This window comes from Salmo salar, chromosome ssa16 (genome assembly GCF_905237065.1).
Source record: "Salmo salar chromosome ssa16, Ssal_v3.1, whole genome shotgun sequence".
NCBI classification, from domain to species: domain Eukaryota; kingdom Metazoa; phylum Chordata; class Actinopteri; order Salmoniformes; family Salmonidae; genus Salmo; species Salmo salar.
Genome location: NC_059457.1, coordinates 85098409 through 85124714, shown reverse-complemented (window position 1 = coordinate 85124714; position 26306 = coordinate 85098409). Strand labels below are relative to the sequence as shown.

Here is a 26306-nt window from a genome sequence, read left to right as displayed (position 1 = left end):
AAATAAGGTGTTTGCCGTACTCCTAACTACCGGTACCCAAAACTACACAACTAATCACAACAGCAATACCATTGCCTTTAACAAATCTTAGTTCAGTCACCAGTTTAAGTTGAGAGTGGGGGTATCCATGGCATTTTCCAATTATGTTCCTATTTTACAAGTCAAAAAAATTGAGAACCTTTCATAATATTGCCAAACAAAGACTCAACAAACTTACCTGAGACTCCCTGTCTCTGCCAGTCTATCCCTGCATATCTGTCCCCAACTCTGCTGTCTGTGTGCCATATGTTGCCTGCTCTGCCTAATGACATCATTGTGAAACATTTCCATTAGAATTTCATTTCTTTCTTATGAACATTTTATCAACTAGTCTTTGAGATATTAGGCTACTAGGGTTCTTACTTTGCGTTTTGGTGTAAAAATACTCTGATGTCCGTCTTTTATTTTTCTGCCATTTTTCTACCTGGCTGGCTGGCTGGCTGGCTGGCTACACACACACACAGTGTGTAGGTTATTTACAGTAGGAGATGGGCTTCTATCATCTTATCTTTTATCATTCTATTTGGGCTTTGATCTAAAAGGTAGCTAGCAAATGTGAAACGGATTAAAATGACAAGAGTTGACAGCTGTATGAGTTCACCATTTACACAACATATGCTGCAACCTTTTGTAATTTTAATAGTTTGTTTCATATTGGCTGGCTTCCAACAATAGCTGAATTTGCAAAGCTAGCGAGCACCAATTCCGTTTCAGTGGTGTTTGCTATAATCTTTGCTACCCGGGTTAAATAAAGGTGAAATAAAATAAATAAATAAAAGTTCCCTTGCGACAATTTAGCTTTTGCAACGAGACCATTAAATATATTTAAGACAATGGTAGAAGAGAGTGTAGTTCTGTTCAGTTTGGACTCCAGTTTATCGCTAACCTTATCACAGGGACTTTGAAGCACTAACTTACATCATCTGCATGCTGATCTTGGAATAAATTGACGATAGCAAAGATTCCATCTTTGACGAGGCCACATAAATGGAATAGGTACTAGCTAGCTTAATAGTTAATATTTGCGCGCTAGCTCTGCATATTCAGCTAGTGTGTGTGCGCGATTGACTGGATTAACCTCACGTCAGTTACATTCATTGAGTGCCTTTCAGACAGTGGATACGACCCCTCTGTTACCTTGCCAACTAAGGAACTGGCAGTGGATCAAACCATTGTGAGGCAAAGTGTGGGGGTGTTGCAATCTTTTGAAACTTAAAAACGCGCTATTAAGTGTCTATAATCAGCACAATTGCTTTCATTGCTTATTATTAATATTATTTAAATTACATAGTTATGTTTCAGTGATATATTGGGGGGGGGACAAATCATATTTTTCCCAGGATGGGGGGGGTCGTGTCCCCCCCGTCCCCCCCCGGGATTTCCACCCCTGACTGATTGGTTAACTGACTGATTGACTGGTTGGTTGGTTGACTGATTCAGCCCACCTCTCCAGGTCATCCAGGTCGTCCTCTCGTCTCATCTCCAGGCTGAAGCTGAGCATGGTGCTCTCCTTGGAGAACGGGTGGAGAGCTCCGGCCTCAGCCCCCTCCTCTGGGCATCTCTCTGGTGGAGGAGCCCTGCTGGCTTGGTGGACAGTCTAGAGAGATGGGAAGATAACAGACAAGACTATCTGAATAACAACACTGATGTCCTTCCTCTTTCTAGCTGGAGAGGTGAAGAAAACTGTACCATAAACAATGGCATCATCGCTGTCAATTTAAGGGGCTTCATTAGCATGGGAAACATATGTTAACATTGCCAAAGCAAGTGAAATAGATAAAACAAAATTAAAATAAACAAAAAAAATGGTCTGGTAAACATTACACTCACACAAGTTCCAAAAGGATAAAGTCATTACAGAAGTCATTATAGTCATTATGTCTATATACAGTGTTATAAGGACGTGCAAATAGTTCAAGTACAAAATGGAAAATCAAATCAGCATAAATATGGGTTGTATTTACAATGGTGTTTGTTCTTCACTGGTTGACCTTTTCTTGTGGCAACAGGTCACAAATCTTGTTGCTGTGATGTCACACTGTGGTATTTCACCCAGTAGATATGGGAGTTTATCAAAATCGGTTTGTTTTCTAATTCTTTGTGGGTCTGTATAATCTGAGGGAAATATGTGTCTCTAATATGGTCATACATTGGGCAGGAGGTTAGGAAGTGCAGCTCAGTTTCCACCTAATTTTGTGAGCAGTGTGCACACAACCTGTCTTCTCTTGAGAGCCAGGTCTGCCTCAATAGCAAGGCTATGCTCACTGAGTCTGTACAAAGCTTTCCTTAAGTTTGGGTCAGTCACAGTGGTCAGGTATTCTGCCACTGTATACTCTCCGTTTAGGGCCAAAAAGCATTCTAGTTTGCTCTGTTTTTTTGTAAATTCTTTCCAATGTATCAAGTAATTATCTTTTTGTTTTCTCATTATTTGGTTGGGTCTAATTGTGTTGCTGTCCTGGGGCTCTGTTTCTGTTTGTGAACAGAGCCCCAGGACCAGCTTGCTTAGGGGCTCATCTCCAGGTTCATCTCCAGGTTCATCTCCAGGTCCATCTCTCTATAGTTGATTGAGTTGTTTCCTTGTAACTGCTCTTTTCTGGATTTTGATCATTAGCGGGTATCGGCCAAATTCTGCTCTGCATGCATTATACGGTGATAGGTTTGCAGAATTAAGCATGCAATGTCTGAATTTTGTGAATTCTGTGAATTCTTGGTTGGTGAGCGGACCTCACAACCATCAAGGGCAATGGGTTCTATAACTGATTCAAGTATTTTTTGCCAGATCCTACTTGGTATGCCAAATGTTATGTTCCTTTTGATGGCACATGTTCCTTGCCTTGTCTCTCAGATCGTTCACAGCTTTGTGGAAGTTTCCTGTGGTCCTGATGTTTAGGCCAGGGTATGTATAGTTTCCTGTGGTCCTGATGTTTAGACCAGGGTATGTATAGTTTCCTGTGGTCCTGATGTTTAGGCCAGGGTATGCATAGTTTCCTGTGGTCCTGATGTTTAGACCAGGGTATGTATAGTTTCCTGTGGTCCTGATGTTTAGGCCAGGGTATGTTTAGTTTCCTGTGGTCCTGATGTTTAGGCCAGGGTAGGTATAGTTTCCTGTGGTCCTGATGTTTAGGCCAGGGTAGGTATAGTTTCCTGTGGTCCTGATGTTTAGGCCAGGGTATGTATAGTTTCCTGTGGACCTGATGTTTAGGCCAGGGTATGTATAGTTTCCTGTGTGCTCTAGGGCAACGGTGTCTAGATGGAATTTATGTTTGTTGTCCTGGCAACTGAACATTTTTTGGAACACCATTATTTTTGTCTTACTGAGATCTACTGTCAGGGCCCAGGTCTGACAAAATTCCCTTGTTTCTATCTCGCTCTCTCTCTGACTAATATTCAGATTAATGGGTTCAAACAGAAACTCAAAACATCAAACAATGTTGGTCACTTCTGGTAAATATCTTATTCATATGTTGCACCTCAGTCACATCAAGCCATTGTTCTGAAAATGATCAAGCCGCCCTCTACCAGCAGCATGGTTGCTGTCCGCGGTTTTCCTTCTAAATTGGGCTGTTGAAAACGATGTTGCGGGTAAAATGTATTGGTCGCAGGTTTTTGAGCTACTTTTACATTTCTTAAAAATATATTTCACTGTGACCTGTTGCTGCTGACTATCAGGCAGTGAGGCAGCTTGTTGCTGAGTGAGTGAACGAGAGAGACTATTTTAACTATTTGCACATCACTGTATATAGACATTATGACATTTGTAATGTCTTTATTCTTTTGGAACTTCTGTGAGTGTAATGTTTACTGATCATTTGTTATTGTTTATTATCTACTTCACTTGCTTTAGCAATGTTAGCAATATGTATCCTATACCAATAAAGCCCTTAACAATGACATTGAGTGAGTGGTGGGGGAGTGAGTGGGGGAGTGATGAGTGGGGGAGTGAGAGGGGGAGTGAGTGAGTGAGTGAGTGGGGGAGTGAGTGGGGGAGTGGGGGAGTGAGTGGGGGAGTGAGTGGGGGAGTGAGTGAGTGAGTCATGTGAGTGAGAGGAGCCGGAGTAGTACACACGCACGTCGTGACACCTTTTTTCCAGTTAGGCTATTTAGTGTCATTATGGAGACACCTACAGTATTTCTAACACTTTTTCCATAAAACATATTAACACGCTAGAACTGATGCACATAAAGAAATATGGCGACAAAGCACAGGAAAACGACTTGGTCGTTTAAACTGCATTTTAATGTCGACTTTGCTTATGGAAAACCATACTGTATGAAGCGAAGAGTGGACATTTGAAATGGAAGTTATGGAACTCCCTTGCCTGCTTCTGTTATGGGGAAAAGTTAAATTAAAATTACATTAAAAGTGGAGAATGATACATTTGCATCTGTTGGCCAACAATTCGTATATAGATTTCTATGCCTATGTAGGCTACTGCAGCCTTGTCACGTTCGCCATCTTCAAACTCACGATCATAAATAAACCAAGGCGCAGCGTGCATGGAATTCCACATCTTAATGAAGATGAAACTCACCAAACAACAAAACAGGAGAAAAGCGAAACGTTCTGGGGCTGCTCACAGGCAGCTACACAAAAACAAGATCACAGAAAAACAACACACCCTGACCTAACCACATAGAGAAACAAACCCTCTCTCTCAGGTCAGGGCGGAACAGTACCCCCCCCCGCTCCGCCCTCTGATCCCTCTGCTTTTGTGTAACCATATCGTGGATCATCGCCGGAAGCTCCGAACTGGGAACCCCCGCTGGAGGCTCTAAACTGCGGGCCGTCTCAAGAGGTTCCGGGCCATCTCAGGAGGTTCCGGGCTGCGGGCTGTCTCAGGAGGTTCCGGGCTGCTGGCCGTCTCAGGAGGTTCCGGGCTGCTGGCCGTCTCAGGAGGTTCCGGACCTCCATGGATCATCACTACAGGCTCCGGGCCATGGATCATCACTGGAGGCTTCGTGCCATGGATCATCACTGGAGGCTTTGTGCCATGGATCATCACTGGAGGCTTCGTGCCATGGATCATCACTGGAGGCTTTGTACGTGGAGCCGGAACAGGTCTCACCGGACTGGGGAGACGAACTGGAGACCGGTGCGTGGGGCTGGCACAGGATATACTGGGCCGTGGAGGCGCACTGGAGGTCTGGAGCGTAGGGCTGGCACAACCCGACCTGGCTGGATGCTCACTTTAGCCCGGCAAGTGCGGGGCGCTGGCACAGGACAAACTGGGCTGTGAAGGCGCACTGGCGACACAGTGCGTAGAGCTGGCGCAGGATATCCTGGACCGAGGAGGTGTACTGGAGACCAGGAGCGCTGAGCTGGCACAACCCGTCCTGGCTGAATGCTCACTTTAGCCCGGCAAATGCAGGGCGCAGGCAATGAGCGCACCGGGCTGTGAATGCGCACTCGAGATACGGTGCGCATTACTGCATAACACGGTGCCTGACTGGTCACACGCTCCCCACAGTAAGCACGGGGAGTTGGCTCAGGTCTCAACCCTGACTCCGCCTATGTCTCCGTGTGCCCCCCCCTGCCCCCCAAAAATTGGGGGATCTGCCTCTCGGGCTTCCGTCGTTGCCATGACTCCCGATCTTGTCGCTGTTCCTCCCTCGCTGCTTCCACTTGTTCCCATGGGAGGCGATCCTTTCCGGCCTGGATCTCCTCCCACGTCCAGGATCCTTTGCCGTCCAGGATGTCCTCCCATGTCCAACTCGTCTTCACCGTAGGCGCACGCTACTTGGTCTTTTTGTGGTGGGATCTTCTGTCACGTTCGCCATCTTCAAACTCCCAATCATAAATAAACCAAGGCGCAGCGTGCATGGAATTCAACATCTTTTAATGAAACTCACCAAAACAACAAAACAGAAGAAAAACGAAACGTGATGCTCTGGGCTGCTCACAGGCAGCTACACAAAAACAAGATCCCACAATCACAGGTGGAAAAAGGGATGCCTAAGTATGATTCCCAATCAGAGACAATGATAGACAGCTAGCTGCCTCTGATTAGGAACCATACTCAGCCAAAAACTAAGAAATAAACATAGAATGCCCACCCCACATCACACCTAACCAAATAGAGAAATAAAACGGCTCTAAGGTCAGGGCGTGACAAGCCTACCATTTTATACAATAAATACGTTGAAATGACAATATCACTGGAGCCATTGCAAATCAATTTGTTTTTTATGTCTGGATAGCCAGGGGCTATCTCCAACACTCAGACATCATTCAGAAATGAAGCATGTGTGTTTAGTGAGTCTGACAGATCAGAGGCATTAGGGATGACCAGGGACGTTCTCTTGATACAGTTGAAGTCGGAAGTTTACATACACCTTAGCTAAGTACATTTAAACTCAGTTTTTCACAATTGCTGACATTAAAATCCCAGTAAAAATTCCCTGTCTTAGGTCAGTTAGGATCACCACTTTATTTTTAGAATGTGAAATGTCAGAATAGTAGAGAGAATGATTTATTTCAGCTTTTATTTCTTTCATCACATTCCCAGTGGGTCAGAAATGTACATACACTCAATTAGTATTTGGTAGCATTGCCTTTAAATTGTTTAACTTGGGTCAAACGTTTCACATAGCCTTCCACAATAAGTTGGGTGAATTTTGGCCCATTCCTCCTGACAGAGCTGGTGTAACTGAGTCAGGTTTGTAGGCATCCTTGCTCACACACACTTTTTCAGTTCTGCCTACACATTTTCTATGGGATTGAGGTCATGGCTTTGTGATGGCCACTCCAATTCCTTGGCTTTGATGTCCTTAAGCCATTTTGCCACAACTTTGGAAGTATGCTTGGGGTCATTGTCCATTTGAAAGACCCATTTGTGACCAAGCTTTAACTTCCTGACTGATGTCTTGAGATGTTGCTTCAATATATCCACATACATTTCCTGCCTCATGATGCCATCTATTTTGTGAAATGCACCTGTCCCTCCTGCAGCAAAGCACCCCCACAACATGATGCTGCCACCCCCGTGCTTCACGGTTGGGATAGTGTTCTCCGGCTTGCAAGCCTCCCCCTTTTTCCTCCAAACATAATGATGGTCATTATAGCCAAATAGTTATATTTCTGTTTCATCAGACCAGAGGACATTTCTCCAAAAAGTACGATCTTTGTCCCCATGTGCAGTTGCAAACCGTAGTCTGGCTTTTTTATGGCGGTTCTGGAGTAGTGGCTTCTTCCTTGCTGAGCGGCCTTTCAGGTTATGTCGATATAGGACTCATTTTACTGTGGATATAGATACTTTTGTACCTGTTTCCTCCAGCATCTTCACAAGGTCCTTTGCTGTTGTTCTGGGATTGATTTGCACTTTTCGCACCAAAGTACGCTCATCTCTAGGAGACAGAACGCGTCTCCTTCCTGAGCGGTATGACGGCGGCGTGGTCCCATGGTGTTTATACTTGCGTTCTATTTTTTGTACAGCTGAACGTGGTACCTTCAGGCGTTTGGAAATTGCTCCCAAGGATGAACCAGACTTGTGGAGGTCTACAATTCTTTTTCTGAGGTCTTGGCTGATTTCTTTTGATTTTCCCATGATGTCAAGCAGAGGCACTGAGTTTGAAGTTAGGCCTTGAAATACATCCACACGTACACCTCCAATTGACTCAAATGATGTCAATTAGCCTATCAGAAGCTTCTAAAGCCATGATATAATTTTCTGGAATTTTCCAAGCTGTTTAAAGGCACAGTCAACTTAGTGTATGTAAACTTCTGACCCACTGGAATTGAGATACAGTGAATTATAAGTGAAATAATCTGTCTGTAAGCAATTGTTGGAAAAATTACTTGTGTCATACACAAAGTAGATGTCCTAACCAACTTGCCAAAACTATAGTTTGTTAACAAGAAATGTGTGGAGTGGTTGAAAAACAAGTTTTAATGACTCCAACCTAAGTGTATGTAAACTTCCGACTTCAACTGTAGCTGTGCAGCGACGCTCCCCATCAAACCTGACAGAGCTTGAGAGGATCTGCAAAGAAGAATGGGAGAAACTCCCCAAATACAGGTGTGCCAAGCTTGTAGAGTTATACCCAAGAAGACTTGAGGCTGTAATGGCTACCAAAGGTGCTTCAACAAAGTGCTGAGTAAAGGATGTTTCCAATGGGGAAAAATAAACATGAATAGCTATTTATATTATTATATGCTGAATTGGACAATTTTTCAATTTTTCAAAATGTAACGAGTATTTTTGTCAGGGAAAATATATGGTGTAAAAGTACCTTCTTTTTTAAAGGAATGTAGTGAAGTAAAAGTTGTCAAAAACATAAATAGTAATGTACAGATACCCTAAAAAACTACTTAATACTTTAAATTATTTTTACACCACTTTATTTAATAAATAGGCTATATTATAACTTCAGTGTATTGTTGTTATAGCCTTATGTTATTGTACAATTATGACTGGCCATGTTAAGTTAATGAAATTGGATGTTATCAATTGTGATCATGATCACAGTGCTAACACAATTGCCAATCAGTTGTTTGTTGGAATTGATTAGATTGAAGGTAACAGTCAGTCAGACTACAGGCAAATAAATAAAAACACTGGCTGTTGTTGACAAGCATATTGTTCACATTTGGTTCAATGATTGAAATTACGACCCCATCCTCAGTAGCCTATTCGGCAACGGAAGTACTTATTACCTTGAAATCGTCTCGATATTCATGTTGAATGAATTAGTCTGTCAATTTGAACTAAGCAAGCTGCTAAATCGTTTATGTTACATCTTGTCGAGGCTACTGTAGGCTATCTGAAATTAGATGTAGGCCTATCAGGGGCTATAGGCTACCTGCATCTAGCTAACCAAACCATGCCAAAGTTGAATTACAATCATAAACCTGGATTTTAGTCAGTAGGCCTAGCCTACGCTGATTGAAATGACAAGTCAATCTTGCAAATAAGCCATTTATAATGGTTTGTAGTCTTAACATCAGGCACATTTTCCAGAAGATAGCCTAACCTTCGTTTATTGAAGTTTAATAAGGGCAAATGATCTTTTCTCTTGCAACATATAAGATGGTGCAGAAGAGGATGGCGAACGTTTTACATGCTCCTAACCAACCGTGCTATTTTGTTCGTTTTTTTGCGTTGTTTGTAACTTATTTTGTTTTAACTTATTTTGTACATAATGTTGCTGCTACCATCTCTTATGACCAAAAATAACTTCTGGACATCAGAACAGCGATTACTCACCACGAACTGGAAGAAGCTTTTTCTTTTAACGAGTCCAACGAGAAGGATATACTGCTTTTCCGGGAACAGGCCCAAATCCCCGTTATTTGCGTTTAGAAAAGACAGAGGAAAAGAGGGTGCAGATCGGCCTGCCTTCTGAGAATCCGTAGGCCGAGCGAGTAAACTCTCACTGTAATGCGTTCTACTTGCTAACATGTAATCATTGGAAAATAAAATGAATGATCTACGATTACGTTTATCCTACCAACAGCACTATAAAAACTGTAATATCAATATAGCGCTGGCGGAATTTTCCATGCACCGGCAGAACAGAGAAGCTACGTCTGGTAAGACAAGGGGTGGGGGTGTGTCTTTTTGTCAATAACAGCTGGTGCGCGATGTCTAATATTCAAGAAGTCTTGAGGTATTGCTCGCCTGAGGTAGAGTACCTTATGATAAGCTGTAGACCACACTATCTACCAAGAGAGTTCTCATCTATATTATTCGTAGCCATCTATTTATCACCACAGACCGATGCTGGCACTAAGACCGCACTCAACCAAATCTATAAGGCCATAAGCAAACAAGGAAATGCTCATCCAGAAGTGGCGCTCCTAGTGGCCGGGAACTTTAATGTAGGCAAACTTAAATCAGTTTTACCAAATTTTTACCAGCATGTCACATGTACAACCAGAGGGAGGCAAAAAAATATATATATTTTTAAAATAAAATAAAACTCTAGCCCAACTTTACTCCACACACAGATGCATACAAAGCTCTCCCCAGCCCTCCATTTGGCAAATCTGACCATAATTATATCCTCCTGATTCCTGCTTTACAAGCAAAAACTAAAGCAGGAAGTACCAGTGACTCGCTCAATACGGAAGTGGTCAGATGGTGCGGATGCTACAGGACTGTTTTGCTAGCACAGACTGGAATATGTTCCGGGATTCATCCATTGGCGTTGAGGAGTATACCACCTCAGTCATCGGTTTCATCAATAAGTACATCGACGACGTCGTCCCCACAGTGACTGTACGTACATACCCCAACCAGAAGCCATGGATTACAGGCAACATCCGCATCGAGCTAAAGGCTAGAGCTGCCGCTTTCAACGAGCGGGACACTAATCTAGACGCTTATAAGAAATTCCACTATGCCCTCAGACGAACCATCAAACAAGCAAAGCGTCAATACAGGATTAAGATTGAATCCTACTACACCGGCTCTGACGCTCGTCGGATGTGGCAGGGCTTGAAAACTATTACGGACTACAAAGGGAAACCCAGACACGGGCTGCCCAGTGACGGCGAGCCTACCAGACAAGCTAAATGCCTTTTATGCCCGCTTCGAGGTAAGCAACACTGAAGCATGCACGAGAGCACCAGCTGTTCTGGATAACTGTGTGATAACGCTCTCGGTAGCTGATGTGAGCTAGACCTTTAAACAGGTCAACATTCACAAAGCCGCAGGTCAGACGGATTACCAGGACGTGTACTCAAAGCATGTTGGCAAGTGTCTTCACTGATACTTTCAACCTCTCCCTGACCAGTCTGTCATACCTACATGTTTCAAGCAGACCACCATAGTCCCTGTGCCCAAGGAAGCGAAGGTAACCTGCCTAAATGATTACCGCCCCGTAGCAATGAAGTGCTTTGAAAGGCTGGTCATGGCTCACATCAACAGCATCCTCCCAGATACCCTAGACCCACTCCAATTCACATACCGCCCTAACAGATCCACAGATGACGCAATCTCAGTCGCACTCAACACTGCCCTTTCCCACCTGGACAAAAGGAACACCTATGTGAGAATGCTGTTCATTGACTACAGCTCAGCATTCAAAACCATAGTGCCCACGAAGCTCATCACTAAGCTAAGGACTAAACACCTCCCTCTGTAACTGGATCCTGGACTTCCTGATGGGCTGCCCCCAGGTGGTAAGGTTAGGCAACAACATCTCCCACACTGATCCTCAACACTCAGGGGTGTGTACTTAGTCCCCTCCTGTACTCCCTGTTCACCCACGATTGCGTGGCCAAACACAACTTCAACACCATCATTAAGTTTACTGACGACAACAGTGGTAGGCCTGATCACCGACAACGATGAGGGAGCCTATAGGGAGGAGGTCAGAACTGGCAGTGTGGTGCCAGGACAACAACCTCTCCCTCAATGTGAGAAAGACAAAGGAGCTGATCGTGGACTACAGGAAAAGGAGGGCCGAACAGGCCCCCAATAACATTGAAGGGGCTGTAGTGGAGAAGGTCGAGAGTTCATGTTCCTTGGTGTCCATATCACCAACGAACTATCATGGTCCAAACACACCAAGACAGTCATGAAGAGGGCACGACAAAACCTTTTCCCCCTCAGGAGACTGAAAAGATTTGGCATGGGTCCCCAGATCCTCAAAAAGTTCTACAGCCGCACCATCGAGAGCATCCTGACCGGTTGCATCACCGCCTGGTATGGCAACTGCTCGGCATCTGACCGTAAGGCGCTACAGGTTCACTAACTACTTCTCGCCTGGTTCACTAACTACTTCTCAGATAGAGTTCAGTGTGTCAAATCGGAGGGCCTGTTGTCTGGACCTCTGGCAGTCTATGGGGGTGCCACAGGGTTCAATTCTCGGGCTGACTCTTTTCTCTGTATATATCAATGATGTCACTCTTGGTGCGGGTGATTCTTTGATCCACCTCTACGCAGACGACACCATTCTGTATACATCTGGCCCTTCTTTGGACACTGTTAACCTGTTGTGGTATAGGAGGCAGTATTTTCACGGCCGGATAAAAAAACGTACCCGATTTAATCTGGTTACTACTCCTGCCCAGAAACTAGAATATGCATATAATTAGTAGATTTGGATAGAAAACACTCTAACGTTTCTAAAACTGTTTGAATGGTGTCTGTGTATAACAGAACTCATATGGCAGGCCAAAACCTGAGAAGATTCCATACAGGAAGTGCCCTGTCTGACAATTTGTTGTCCTTCTGTTGCATCTCTATCAAAAATACAGCATCTGTGCTGTAACGTGACACTTTCTAAGGCTTCCAATGGCTCTCTAAAGCCGCCAGAAAGTGGAATGGGGTGTCTGCTGTCTCTGGGCAAAGTACAACAGCTCTGTTTGTGAGTGGTCAGCCTGGGGACAGTGAGACTGAGATGCGCATTCACGAGACTTCTCCATGTTTTTCTTTCTCTCTCTGAATGAATACAACGTTGCCCGGTTGGAATATTATCGCTATTTTATGAGAAAAGTAGCATAAAAATTGATTTTAAACAGCGTTTGACATGCTTCTAAGTACGGTAATGTAATATTTTGATTTTCTTTGTCACGAAATGCGCTCGCGCGTTACCCTTCGGATAGTGACCTGAACGCACAAACAAAACGGCGGTATTTGGATATAACTATGGATTATTTGGAACCAAAACAACATTTGTTGTTGAAGTAGAAGTCCTGGGAGTGCATTCTGACGCAGAACAGCAAATGTAATCCAATTTTTCTAATGGTAATTCTGAGTTTAGGTTGTCCCAAACTTGGTGGGTGTCAAATTAGCTAGCCGTGATGGCCGAGCTATGTACTCAGAATATTGCAAAATGTGCTTTCGCCGAAAAGCTATTTTAAAATCGGACATAGCGATTGCATAAAGGAGTTCTGTATCTATAATTCTTAAAATAATTGTTATGTATTCTGTCAACGTTTATCGTGAGTAATTTAGTAAATTCACCGGAAGTTCTGAACATCACATGCTAATGTAAAAAGCTGGTTTTTTATATAAATATGAACTTGATTGAACAAAACATGCATGTATTGTATAACATAATGTCCTAGGAGTGTCATCTGATGAAGATCATCAAAGGTTAGTGCTGCATTTAGCTGTGGTTTGGGTATTTGTGATGCATGCTAGTTGCTTGGAAATGGCTGTGTGTTTTTTTTGTGTCTATGTACTCTCCTAACATAATCTAATGTTTTGCTTTCGCTGTAAAGCCTTTTGGAAATCGGACAACGTGGTTCGATTCAGGAGAAGTGTCTCTATAAAATGGTGTAAAATAGTCCTATGTTTGAGAACTTTGAATTATGACATTTTGTGGTTTTAAATTTGGCGCTCTGATTTGTCACTGGCTGTTGAATAGTGTGGGACGATTTCGTCCCACCTCCCCTAGAGAGGTTAACAAACCTCCAAACGAGCTTCAACGCCATACAACACTCCTTCCGTGGCCTCCAGCTGCCCTTAAATGCTAGTAAAACGAAATGCATGCTCGTCAACCGATCGCGGCCCGCACCCCCGACTAGCATCACTACTCTGGACGGTTCTGACTTAGAATATGTGGACAACTATAAATACCTAAGTGTCTGGCTAGACTGTAAACTCTCCTTCCAGACTCACATTAAGCATCTCCAATCCAAAGTTACATCTAGAATCGGCTTCCTATTTCGCAACAAAGCCTCCTTCACTCATGCTGCCAAACATACCCTCGTAAAACTGACTATCCTACCGATCCTCGACTTCGTCGATGTCATTTACAAAATAGCCTCCAACACTCTACTCAGGAAATTGGATGCAGTCTATCACAGTGCCATCCGTTTTGTCACCAAAGCCCCATATACTACCCACCCCTGCATGCTCTCGTTGGCTGGTCCTCGCTACATATTCGTCGCCAAACCCACTGGCACCAGGTCATCTATAGATCTTTGCTAGCTAAATGCCCACCTTATCTCAGCTCACTGGTCACCATAGCAACACCCACCCATCACATGTAACAAATAAAGTTGGATTTGATATTAAAATTCCTTAGCTAGTCATTAGTTCACAATAATTATTATTTTGATGGAAAACAGAATTTTGCTTCTTAAGTCTTTAGAAGTTAAGTCGATATTCACTCGATAACGTTATTGAAAAATGGTTTATTGGCTAAATGTGCCAACTCCTTTCTTGCTGCGAAAAAACAAACAATTTGGCTAGTTTTTAGGCCTTGTGGGCAGGTTTTGAGTAATCCATTTGGGCCTGACCTGGCAACCCTGACCGGTGGCGTAATAGTGGTGCCCTAAAGTCGTGATAAGCCCCGTCATTCTGGGTGAGGGTACGGCTGTTTAGTCTAAAATACACTATAGTGCCTGGAAATAAGATGACATTGCTAAACGAGTCAAATATTTAGTAGGAAACAACTTTGTCAGCATGTCATCAAATTTACTTTAGACAGATGGCAATGTTGTCATCTAGCAAAGTTCGTCAAAAATAGTTAGCAATGCTAACGGCAGCTACCTCAATTTTAGCTAACATTATACTGCATCTAAAGTCAATCTGGCGACATCAAAATGAGGACAAAAGGTTTTGCTACTAATTATTTGCATCCTTTTGAATGGCATTGTATTTCTAAGCCACTGTAACGCACTTTTGATGAAATCTTAATCAGTGCTCATTGACGATACATTTTAGTAGAATGCTCAGTTGGGCATTAGTTCAAAACAATATTGTGATGAAACATGCAACCCATTAAGAGAGTGAAGTAATATAAGAACTCTCCTCCAGCTATATCACTCACCAACATGGGGTTTCCTTCCGTCAGAATCTTGGCGAAGGCCTCTGGGGATAGATCCTGTAGGTCCACTCCATTGATCGTCAGGAGCTTATCTCCTTCTCTGAGGAACAACAACACCACATACCTGTATATATTATATGTATATATTATATGTATATATACACTGCTCAAAAAAATAAAGGGAACACTAAAATAACACATCCTAGATCTGAATGAATGAAATAATCTTATTAAATACTTTTTTCTTTACATAGTTGAATGTGCTGACAACAAAATCACACAAAAATAATCAATGGAAATCCAATTTATCAACCCATGGAGGTCTGGATTTGGAGTCACACTCAAAATTAAAGTGGAAAACCACACTACAGGCTGATCCAACTTTGATGTAATGTCCTTAAAACAAGTCAAAATGAGGCTCAGTAGTGTGTGTGGCCTCCACGTGCCTGTATGACCACCCTACAACGCCTGGGCATGCTCCTGATGAGGTGGCGGATGGTCTCCTGAGGGATCTCCTCCCAGACCTGGACTAAAGGATCCGCCAACTCCTGGACAGTCTGTGGTGCAACGTGGCGTTGGTGGATGGAGCGAGACATGATGTCCCAGATGTGCTCAATTGGATTCAGGTCTGGGGAACGGGCGGGCCAGTCCATAGCATCAATGCCTTCCTCTTGCAGGAACTGCTGACACACTCCAGCCACATGAGGTCTAGCATTGTCTTGCATTAGGAGGAACCCAGGGCCAACCGCACCAGCATATGGTCTCACAAGGGGTCTGAGGATCTCATCTCGGTACCTAATGGCAGTCAGGCTACCTCTGGCGGGCACATGGAGGGCTGTGCGGCCCCCCAAAGAAATGCCAACCCACACCATGACTGACCCACCGCCAAACCGGTCATGCTGGAGGATGTTGCAGGCAGCAGAACGTTCTCCACGGCGTCTCCAGACTCTGTCACATCTGTCACATGTGCTCAGTGTGAACCTGCTTTCATCTGTGAAGAGCACAGGGCGCCAGTGGCGAATTTGCCAATCTTGGTGTTGTAGACTCCGTCTCATGCTACCACTAGAGTGAAAGCACCGCCAGCATTCAAAAGTGACCAAAACATCAGCCAGGAAGCATAGGAACTGAGAAGTGGCCTGTGGTCACCACCTGCAGAACCACTCCTTTATTGGGGGTGTCTTGCTAATTGCCTATAATTTCCATCTGTTGTCTATTCCATTTGCACAACAGCATGTGAAATTTATTGTCAATCAGTGTTGCTTCCTAAGTGGACAGTTTGATTTCACAGAAGTGTGATTGACTTGGAGTTACATTGTGTTGTTTAAGTGTTCCCTTTATTTTTTTGAGCACTGTATATTATGTTTTTTCATCGCAACTGCCAACCACAGGAGGAATCTCAATGAGTGTAGACTGCCTGCTGCCGCTCTGCTAATCATCAGATGGGGGGAAGGAGAGGAGGCAGCGGGCCCACGTGGGTAACTGTGGGTGCCCTGCCTTGATTGGGTAACTGATCAATAAAACAATTACAATAAACTGCATAATCAATAAATGTGACTGGTCAATATGTCGGTATGACATTTTTGTATTATTATCGTTTTAAAAATATTTTTTTATCCAACCACCAGAGCCCGATCTCAATGTTCAAAATACACCAGAGATTTAGCGACCGAAAATCAATAGTTTATAAAAATATAACTGTGAATGAAGTTTTATCACAAGCACATACAGGTGTCTGCCAAAATAAAGGAAACACCAACAAAATGTCTTGAAGGTTGTTGTGCCACCACGAGCTGCCAGAACAGCTTCAATGCACCTTGGCATAGATTCTACAAGTGGACCTAAACCATGTCAGGAAATTGCACCTGACACCATAACATGTAATTTGTAGCCAACTATAGGCTACAGATTGTTGCCATAGACATACTATCCATAGAAGGATTTTGTAACCTCTTACCCTGGCAATTTGACTGTTAAACTCATGGGTACACTAGGAATGGATGCCAGTCCTGACTTGAATGGGAACTGCCATGTTTGGTTCCAGCTGTCGGTTTGCCTTTTGCAGATTTCAAAATATAATATTGCGTGAAAAATGTACAGTTTGGAAAGCAAATGAAAAGAGAAGTGCTGAAAAGAGAAGACTCATCTCTCTGTAGAACCAATAGAACAATATTTACTCAACAACACCCAATGTGTAGCTCATCTTGAGATAGGCTTTTGCTACGACGAGCGCATCGGTCATCACCGTGAGTAGCCTATGGCTTCATCTTCATCATTAGGAAAGTCAGTGTGCCACTGGAAATTGTATTTAGCAGCCTACTGTAGCCTATGATATATATATACTGTACATTGCCTCCAAATATTGTACAATCTGTGTATGTAACAGGGTTGATTATGTTTCCTCTTGCCTCTAAAGAAAGGTGTATTTAATGTTCAAGCATTCTTATTGGTTGGTTCAACTCTGATGACAATAAGGCGTGTTGTGATTGGCCCCGCTTGCAGATAGGGGAGATCGCGAACGTCAGGTCTTCCCTGTATGAAAATGTGATGCAAGGGGTAGATCACGTTCTGAATACGGTTTTCTATTTTCTATTTTTTACAATGTGTAAAAGTTTGCTGTACGTTACTGATTTATACATGTGTGGGTATATGGTACCTGTTAGGGATTGAGGGGCTTTCTGGGATGTGCTTTGGCATATGATTGCTGTAAATAAGTGTGTTAGCTAGCATACACCGATGTAATGGTCACATAAGCCCACTGCTAACACAGTTGTCTTCATGCTACAGATTTTGCCATCGACAGCCATCAATATCGTTAAGCCCTGCACAACTAACGTGATGTTTCCTATTTAATAACAGCAACAGAAATAAATTATGCTCAACTGGGACCAGTGGCTGATGTTATTTATTTGGACAAAACACAACGCAAGGAGAGTACGATTTACATCTGTTACATGTGTTGCTTCATTGGCCGGGGCTATTGTTTGCTTGAATTCAAGACCAGATTGATCTCAGTTTGTCAGAGCAGCCAGTCATTTCGGTCATTTGTGTGGTATTAAAAAAGATTCAGCTAATGTCTTCTGGCATGTAAATTATGTAGAATTACATGAAATGCATTTTTAAAAGGCAGATTTTTAAAAGGGGATCTCTCTAAAAAAAAAAAAAAGCCCTGGGGCCTATGATTTCTTAATTTGGCGCTGCACAGACCCCGTGGTTCAATCTACACAGACCCCCGTGGTTCAATCTACACAGACCTGGAGAAAAACAATACAGCTTCAATCTGTGGAGATTGAACCACGGGGGTCTGTGTAGATTGAACCACGGGGGTCTGTGTAGATTGAACCACGGGGGTCTGTGTAGATTGAACCACGGGGGTCTGTGTAGATTGAACCACGGGGGTCTGTGGAGATTGAACCACGGGGGTCTGTGTAGATTGAACCACGGGGGTCTGTGTAGATTGAACCACGGGGGTCTGTGTAGATTGAACCACGGGGGTCTGTGTAGATTGAACCACGGGGGTCTGTGGAGATTGAACCACGGGGGTCTGTGGAGATTGAACCACGGGGGTCTGTGTAGATTGAACCACGGGGGTCTGTGTAGATTGAACCACGGGGGTCTGTGTAGATTGAACCACGGGGGTCTGTGTAGATTGAACCACGGGGGTCTGTGTGGTTCAATCTACACAGACTCGCTTTTTATGACATTCAGGGGTGGAATTACCAAATTAAATAACTCTGTGACCTCACCCCTGACATTAGATCAAAAACTATTTATTTACATCATAAAGGAGTTTTACTATGGGAAGTCCCTATTGTTTCCCCCTAAAATGTCTCAACTCCTCTATCCTTAAAAGGTTTCAACCTACAGTATATTCAAATTCTTCACAGATAAACAGAGAGGTTATCAGAGGTTACCTGGCGAAGGCTCCTCCTCCTTGTTCTCCTTTCTTGAATTTTAGGATCTTCTCCACTTCATAGTGGTGTTTCCCATCCTCCTCTGTGTGAAGAATAGAGATACCTCCCTTCACAGGTGAATCCTATGGACCGGAATGGAAAAAATAGCAACTCACATTACCATACATGGTTGAAAACAAAGCCTTAGCCTCCACATGACGACTACTACTGTATACATTGTTGAAAAGACCAAAGATCATATCCCTGATCCCTCACATTTCTACTACCCTACTTTGTTACAATTCAAAGAGAAAACTACAACATAAACTTGAAGGGAAGTGATGCAGTCATATCACTTACTTTGATATCCATATCCTTGTCTAGGTCTCCCCACTGGTAGTATGTAGGCAGTCTTCCCACTGGTAGTGAGTGTTAGCAGTCTTCCTACTGGTAGTATGTAGGCAGTCTTCCCACTGGTAGTGAGTGTTAGCAGTCTTCCTACTGGTAGTATGTAGGCAGTCTTCCCACTGGTAGTGTGTGGGCAGTGCCACAAGTCCTGACTTAAATAGATTTGTATAGGAGGGTTGACCAGGCACTTCTGCATCATGTGACCCGAGCAGCCAGAGAGGAAGTAGGTACACTCACACAAGAGGGACTATTATTTTGCCAAAAGAGGATCTTCTGCAGAACGAGGAACTGGTCATGAGTTGTAAAATGGAAAAACAATAGATTACAAGAACACAGCTGTTTGAGTTTTAAATGGACCATTCACAGTCTGCTTGTGTACTAGCTATCCACTCATTAAACTCCTGCCTTGTCCTGTGTAGAAAATGTTGGCTTTCCAGGTATGACATGGCATCAACATCATCACCACACACAGATCTGTGGCTTCGGTAGTTCCTTGTTATCCTGGTCCCTGATCACTTTGTGCCGTCAGGCCAACTCATATGGTCATTGTTTGGCAAGACAGCACACACAGACCTGGAAGCAGCTCTCTGTTGCAACAGGAAGAAATTACTCACTACATACAGCTGAAGTCGGAAGTTTACATACACTTAGGTTGGAGTCATTAAAACTCGTTTTTCAACCACTCCACAAATTTCTTGTTAACAAACTATAGTTTTGGCAAATCGGTTAGGACATCTACTTTGTGCATAACACAAGTAATTTTTCCAACAATTGTTAACAGACAGATGACGTCATGGCTTTAGAAGCTTCTGATAGGCTAATTGACATCATTTGAGTCAATTAGAGGTGTACGTGTGGATGTATTTCAAGGCCTACCTTCAAACTCAGTGCCTCTTTGCTTGACATCATGGGAAAATCAAAATAAATCAACCAAGACCTCAGAAAAAGAATTGTAGACCTCCACAAGTCTGGTTCATCCTTGGGAGCAATTTCCAAATGCCTGAAGGTACCACGTTCATCTGTACAAACAATAGTATGCAAGTATAAACACCACGGGACCACGCAGCTGTCATATCGCTCAGGAAGGAGACGCGTTCTGTCTCCTAGAAATGAAAAAGCCAGACTATGGTTTACAACTGCACATGGGGACAAAGATCGTACTTTTTGGAGAAATGTCCTCTGGTCTGATGAACTGTTTGGCCATAATGACCATTGTTATGTTTGAAGGAAAAAGGGGGGAGGCTTGCAAGCTGAAGAACACCATCCCAACCGTGAAGCACGGGGGTGGCAGCATCATGTTGTGGGGGTGCTTTGCTGCAGGAGGGACTGGTGCACTTCACAAAATAGATGGCATCATGAGGGGAAATTATGTGGATATATTGAAGCAACATCAAGACATCAGTCAGGAAGTTAAAGCTTGGTCGCAAATGGGTCTTCCAAATGGACAATGACCCCAAGCATACTTCCAAAGTTGTGGCAAAATGGCTTAATGACAACAAAGTCAAGGTATTGGAGTGGCCATCACAAAGCCCTGAACTCAATCCCATAGAAAATTTGTGGGCAGAACTGAAAAAGTGTGTGTGAGCAAGGATGCCTACAAACCCGACTCAGTTACACATGCTCTGTCAGGAGGAATGGGCCAAAATTAACCCAACTTATTGTGGGAAGCTCATGGAAGACTACCCAAAACATTTGACCCAAGTTAAACAATTTAAAGGCAATGCTACCAAATACTAATTGAGTGTATGTAAACTTCTGACCCACTGGGAATGTGATGAAATAAATCATTCTCTCTATTATTCTGACATTTCACATTCTTAAAATAAAGTGGTGATCCTAACTGACCTAAGACAGGGAATTTTTACTAGATTTAATATCAGGAATTGTAAAAAACGGAGTTTAAATGTATTTGGCTAAGGTGTATGTAAACTTCCGACTTCAACTGTACATCACAATAGAGATGGCTGTTGAAGTGATCCCATGAAAGACAACATGTTTTTGGTTGACCGAGCTTTCTCAAAACATCTATTGACATGATGCTCGATTAGAGTTGTTTACACATTGAAATGCATCCCTTTAGTAACTAGACGTTGGCTGTTTGAAAGTAGAGTGCATTGTTATTTCCAGAAGTGGGATGTTAAAAAAGCAGAAGCCTTTGAAGTTCTAGATCATTAAAGGTACAGGTGGTGGCTGAATTAACGTACAGAATTGAAGATTAGGGATGTTGATTTAAACAATAAAAGGTTTATGCATACAGGTGAGTGAACACACGTGCACATACACTAACACATACAAACACAATAACACACTGCCTCACTAACACAATACAGAGACATGGTCCTTCACCTCCATGGGAAAGCCTAGAAAGGGGAACAGAGAGGGGAACTGAGATGATGACCCTGTAGAGGAAATCACATCACAATCACAGCTTCCTCTGTGAAGTCAACTGAAAATATGAGGTTCTCCCAGATTAACTTGATCATGTTGACCATTCACGGTGTGTGTGTCTGTGTGTGTCTGTGTAAGATACTTACACTACTGTTCAACAGTTTGGGATCACTTAGAAATGTCCTTATTTTTTAAAGAAAAGCAAATGTTTTGTTCATTAAAATAACATCAAATTGATCCGAAATACAGTGTAGACATTGTTAACGTTGTAAATGACTATTGTAGCTGGAAATGGCAGATTTGTTATGGAATATCTACATAGGCGTACAGAGGCCCATTATCAGCAACCATCACTCCTGTGTTCCAATGACACGTTGTGTTAGCTAATCCAAGTTTATCATTTTAAAAGGCTAATTGATCATTAGAAAACTCGTTTGCAATTATGTTAGCACAGCTGGAAAGTGTTGTGCTGATTTAAAGAAGGAATATCAAATCAAATCAAATGTATTTATATAGCCCTTCTTACATCAGCTGATATCTCAAAGTGCTGTAGAGAAACCCAGCCTAAAACCCCAAACAGCAAGCAATGCAGGTGTAGAAGCACGGTGGCTAGGAAAAACTCCCTAGAAAGGCCAAAACCTAGGAAGAAACCTAGAGAGGAACCAGGCTATGAGGGGTGGCCAGTCCTCTTCTGGCTGTGCCGGGTGGAGATTATAACAGAACATGGCCAAGATGTTAAAATGTTCATAAATGACCAGCATGGTCAAATAATAATAATCACAGTAGTTGTCGAGGGTGCAACAAGTCAGCACCTCAAGAGTAAATGTCAGTTGGCTTTTCATAGCCGATCATTGAGATTATCTCTACCGCTCCTGCTGTCTCTAGAGAGTTGAAAACAGCAGGTCTGGGACAGGTAGCCCGTCCGGTGAACAGGTCAGGGTTCCATAGCCGCAGGCAGAACAGTTGAAACTGGAACAGCAGCACGGCCAGGTGGACTGGGGACAGCAAGGAGTCATCATGTCAGGTAGTCCTGAGGCATGGTCCTAGGGCTCAGGTCCTCCGAGAGAGAGAAAGAAAGAAAGAAAGAAAGAAAGAAAGAAAGAAAGAAAGAAAGAAAGAAAGAAAGAGAGAAAGAGAGAAAGAGAGAATTAGAGAGAGCATACTTAAATTCACACAGGACACCGGATAAGACAGGAGAAATACTCCAGATACAACAGACTGACCCTAGCCCCCCGACACATAAACAACTGCAGCATAAATACTGGAGGCTGAGACAGGAGGGGTCAGGAGACACTGTGGCCCCATCCGATGATACCCCCGGACAGGGCCAAACAGGAAGGATATAACCCCACCCACTTTGCCAAAGCACAGCCCCCACACCACTAGAGGGATATCTTCAACCACCAACTTACCATCCTGAGACAAGGCCGAGTATAGCCCACAAAGATCTCCGCCACGGCACAACCCAAGGGGGGGCGCCAACCCAGACAGGAAGACCACGTCAGTGCTAACCTAACCTACAACCCACTCAAGTGACGCACCCCTCCTAGGGACGGCATGGAAGAACACCAATAACTCAGTGACTCAGCCCTTGTAATAGGGTTAGAGGTAGAGAATCCCAGTGGAGAGAGGGGAACCGGCCAGGCAGAGACAGCAAGGGTGGTTCGTTGCTCCAGAGCCTTTCCATTCACCTTCACACTCCTGGGCCAGACTACACTCAATCATAGGACCCACTGAAGAGATGAGTCTTCAGTAAAACTTAAAGGTTGAGACCGAGTCTGCATCTCTCACATGGGTAGGCAGACTATTCCATAAAAATGGAGCTCTATAGGAAAAAGCCCTGCCTCCAGCTGTTTACTTAGAAATTCAAGGGACAATTAGGAGGCCTGCGTCTTGTGACCGTAGCGTACGTGTAGGTATGTACGGCAGGACCAAATCGGAAAGATAGGTAGGAGCAAGCCCATGTAATGCTTTGTAGGTTAGCAGTAAAACCTTGAAATCAGCCCTTGCCTTAACAGGAAGCCAGTGTAGGGAGGCTAACACTGGAGTAATATGATCAAATTTTTTGGTTCTAGTCAGGATTCTAGCAACCGTATTTAGCACTAACTGAAGTTTATTTAGTGCTTTATCCGGGTAGCCGGAAAGTAGAGCATTGCAGTAGTCCAACCTAGAAGTAACAAAAGCATGGATTGATTTTTCTGCATCATTTGTGGACAGAAAGTTTCCGATTTTTGCAATGTTACGTAGATGGAAAAAAGCTGCCCTTGAAACAGTCTTGATATGTTCTTCAAAAGAGAGATCAGGGTCCAGAGTAACGCCGATGTCCTTCACAGTTTTATTTGAGACGACTGTACAACCATCAAGATTAATTGTCAGATTTAACAGAAGATCTCTTTGTTTCTTGGGACCTAGAACAAGCATCTCTGTTTTGTCCGAGTTTAAAAGTAGAACGTTTGCAGCCATCCACTTCCTTATGTCTGAAACACAGGCTTCTAGCGAGGGCAATTTTGGGGCTTGTCACACCCTGACCTGAGAGAGCCTTTTTATGTCTCTATTTAGGTTTGATCAGGGTGTGATTTGGGTGGGCATTCTATGTCCTTTTTTCTATGTTTTTGTATTTCTTTGTTTTGGCCTGGTATGGCTCTCAGTCAGGGACAGCTGTACATCGTTGTCGCTGATTGGGAGCCATACTTAGGCAGCCTGTTTTCCTTTGGGGTTTTGTGGGTAGTTGTTTTGTGTTTTTCACCTGACAGAACTGTTGGCTTTCGTTTTTGTTTCTTTAAGTGTTTCGTCATTTATAATAAATTATGACCACTTGCCACACTGCATCTTGGTCCCCTCTTTCAGACGATCATTACAAGGCTTCACCACGTTTCATTGAAATGTACAGCTGTGTGTCATCCGCATAGCAGTGAAATGTAACATTATGTTTTTGAATGACATCCCCAAGAGGTAAAATATATAGTGAAAACAATAGTGGTCCTAAAACGGAACCTTGAGGAACACCGAAATTTACAGTTGATTTGTCAGAGGACAAACCATTCACAGAGACAAACTGATATCTTTCCGACAGATAAGATCTAAACCAGGCCAGAACTTGTCCGTGTAGACCAATTTGGGTTTCCAATCTCTCCAAAAGAATGTGGTGATCGATGGTATCAAAAACAGCACTAAGATCTAGGAGCACGAGGACAGATGCAGAGCCTCGATCTGACATCATTAAAAGGTCATTTACCACCTTCACAAGTGCAGTCTCAGTGCTATGATGGGGTCTAAAACCAGACTGAAGCGTTTCGTATACATTGTTTGTCTTCAGGAAGGCAGTGAGTTGCTGCGCAACAGCTTTTTCGAACATTTTTGAGAGGAATGGAAGATTCGATATAGGCCGATAGTTTTTTATATTTTCTGGGTCAAGGTTTGGCTTTTTCAAGAGGCTTTTTTAGTGAGTTTGGTACACATCCGGTGGATAGAGAGACGTTTATTATGTTCAACATAGGAGGGCCAAGCACAGGAAGCAGCTCTTTCAGTAGTTTAGTTGGAATAGGGTCCAGTATGCAGCTGGCCTTTAGACTAGTTGAGTATCTGGAACATCAGCATTTGTGGGTTCGATTACAGGCTCAAAATGGCCAGTAACAAAGAACTTTCTTCTGAAATTCGTCAGTTTATTCCTGTTCTTAGAAATGACGGCTATTCTATGCGATCAATTGCCAAGAAATTGAAGATCTCGTACATCACTGTGTACTACTCCCTTCACAGAACAGCGCAAACTGGCTCTAACCAGAATAGAAAGAGGATTGGGAGGTCCCGGTGCACAACTGAGCAAGAGGACAAGTACATTAGAGTGTCTAGTTTGAGAAACAGACCCCTCACAAGTCCTCAACTGGCAGCTTCATTAAATAGGGGCCACAAAACACCAGTCTCAACATCAACAGTGAAGAGGTGACTCTGGGATGCTGGTCTTCTAGTCCAGTGTTTGTGTTATTTTGCCCATCTTAATCTTTTCTTTTTATTGGCCAGTCTGATATATGGCTTTTTCTTTTTCTAAATCTGGGACACTCAAATGAGTATGGTATGTTACGCTTAGTATAGTTATTTAAGACAGAAAGTTACTTAAGGCCAAAACAAAAGGAGGGTGGTTGGTCGGGGTGGATGGGCAGTTTTTTATAACGAGAATGTCAAGCAACCCAAAGGTTGATTGTTTGAATATAATTACGGACAACTTCAGCATTTTAGCTAAGGAATTTTTCAAGTACTTACGACTTTTTTTGCTATTTTTCAACTGCTTAGCATTCTAGCTAACCCTTACCCTAACCCTAACCATAATGCCTTTAGCTATCCTTTCCCCTAACCCTAACCTTAACCCTAACCCCTAGCCTAGCTAACGTTAGCATTAGCCACCTTGCTAACATTAGTCCCAACAAATTGGAATTTGTAACATATCGTACGCTTAGCAAATTCGTAACATATTATACTTTTAGCAAATTCATAACATGTCATACAAATTGTAATTCGTAACATATCATACAAAATGGGTGCTGGACATCCACAAAATAATACATACCATACGAAACGTAAAATATCATGCTAAATGGGATGTCTCGGACTTACGTAAAGAATAATATGAAATGCTCTGAGACCAGGTTGTGTGTTTACACATTTATCATATTTATAGGACGTCTCTATAGAGCAATTGGTAGGTAGCCTATAGGTTAGAGTGAAGGACTAATAGCCAGAAGGTTGCTGGTTCAAGTCTAGTGGTCTAAAAAAACAACTAAAGTGCTGTTATATTTTTTTAATATCAAGCCTATGATGTTATAGGTTCAGGGAGCACCATTGGTGGACAGTATCAAGTCAGTT

General features: G+C 43.1%; 1 protein-coding gene across 1 annotated transcript in view; it reads right to left on the bottom strand.

The window, feature by feature from the left end:
- The window catches only part of LOC100169857 (uncharacterized), a 36277-nt gene extending 17077 nt beyond the window's left edge, over positions 1-19200 (bottom strand). Inside the window, exons 1-5 of the mRNA XM_045698303.1 lie at positions 19111-19200; positions 19014-19056; positions 18675-18796; positions 14767-14863; positions 1485-1636 (exon numbers count right to left, since the gene is read on the bottom strand). Of these exons, the coding sequence (XP_045554259.1) occupies positions 1485-1636; positions 14767-14863; positions 18675-18796; positions 19014-19025 (383 nt within the window). The 5' untranslated portion in view covers positions 19026-19056; positions 19111-19200. The remainder of the gene's footprint in view (positions 1-1484; positions 1637-14766; positions 14864-18674; positions 18797-19013; positions 19057-19110) is intronic.
- Between the last annotated feature and the right edge of the window lie 7106 nt (positions 19201-26306).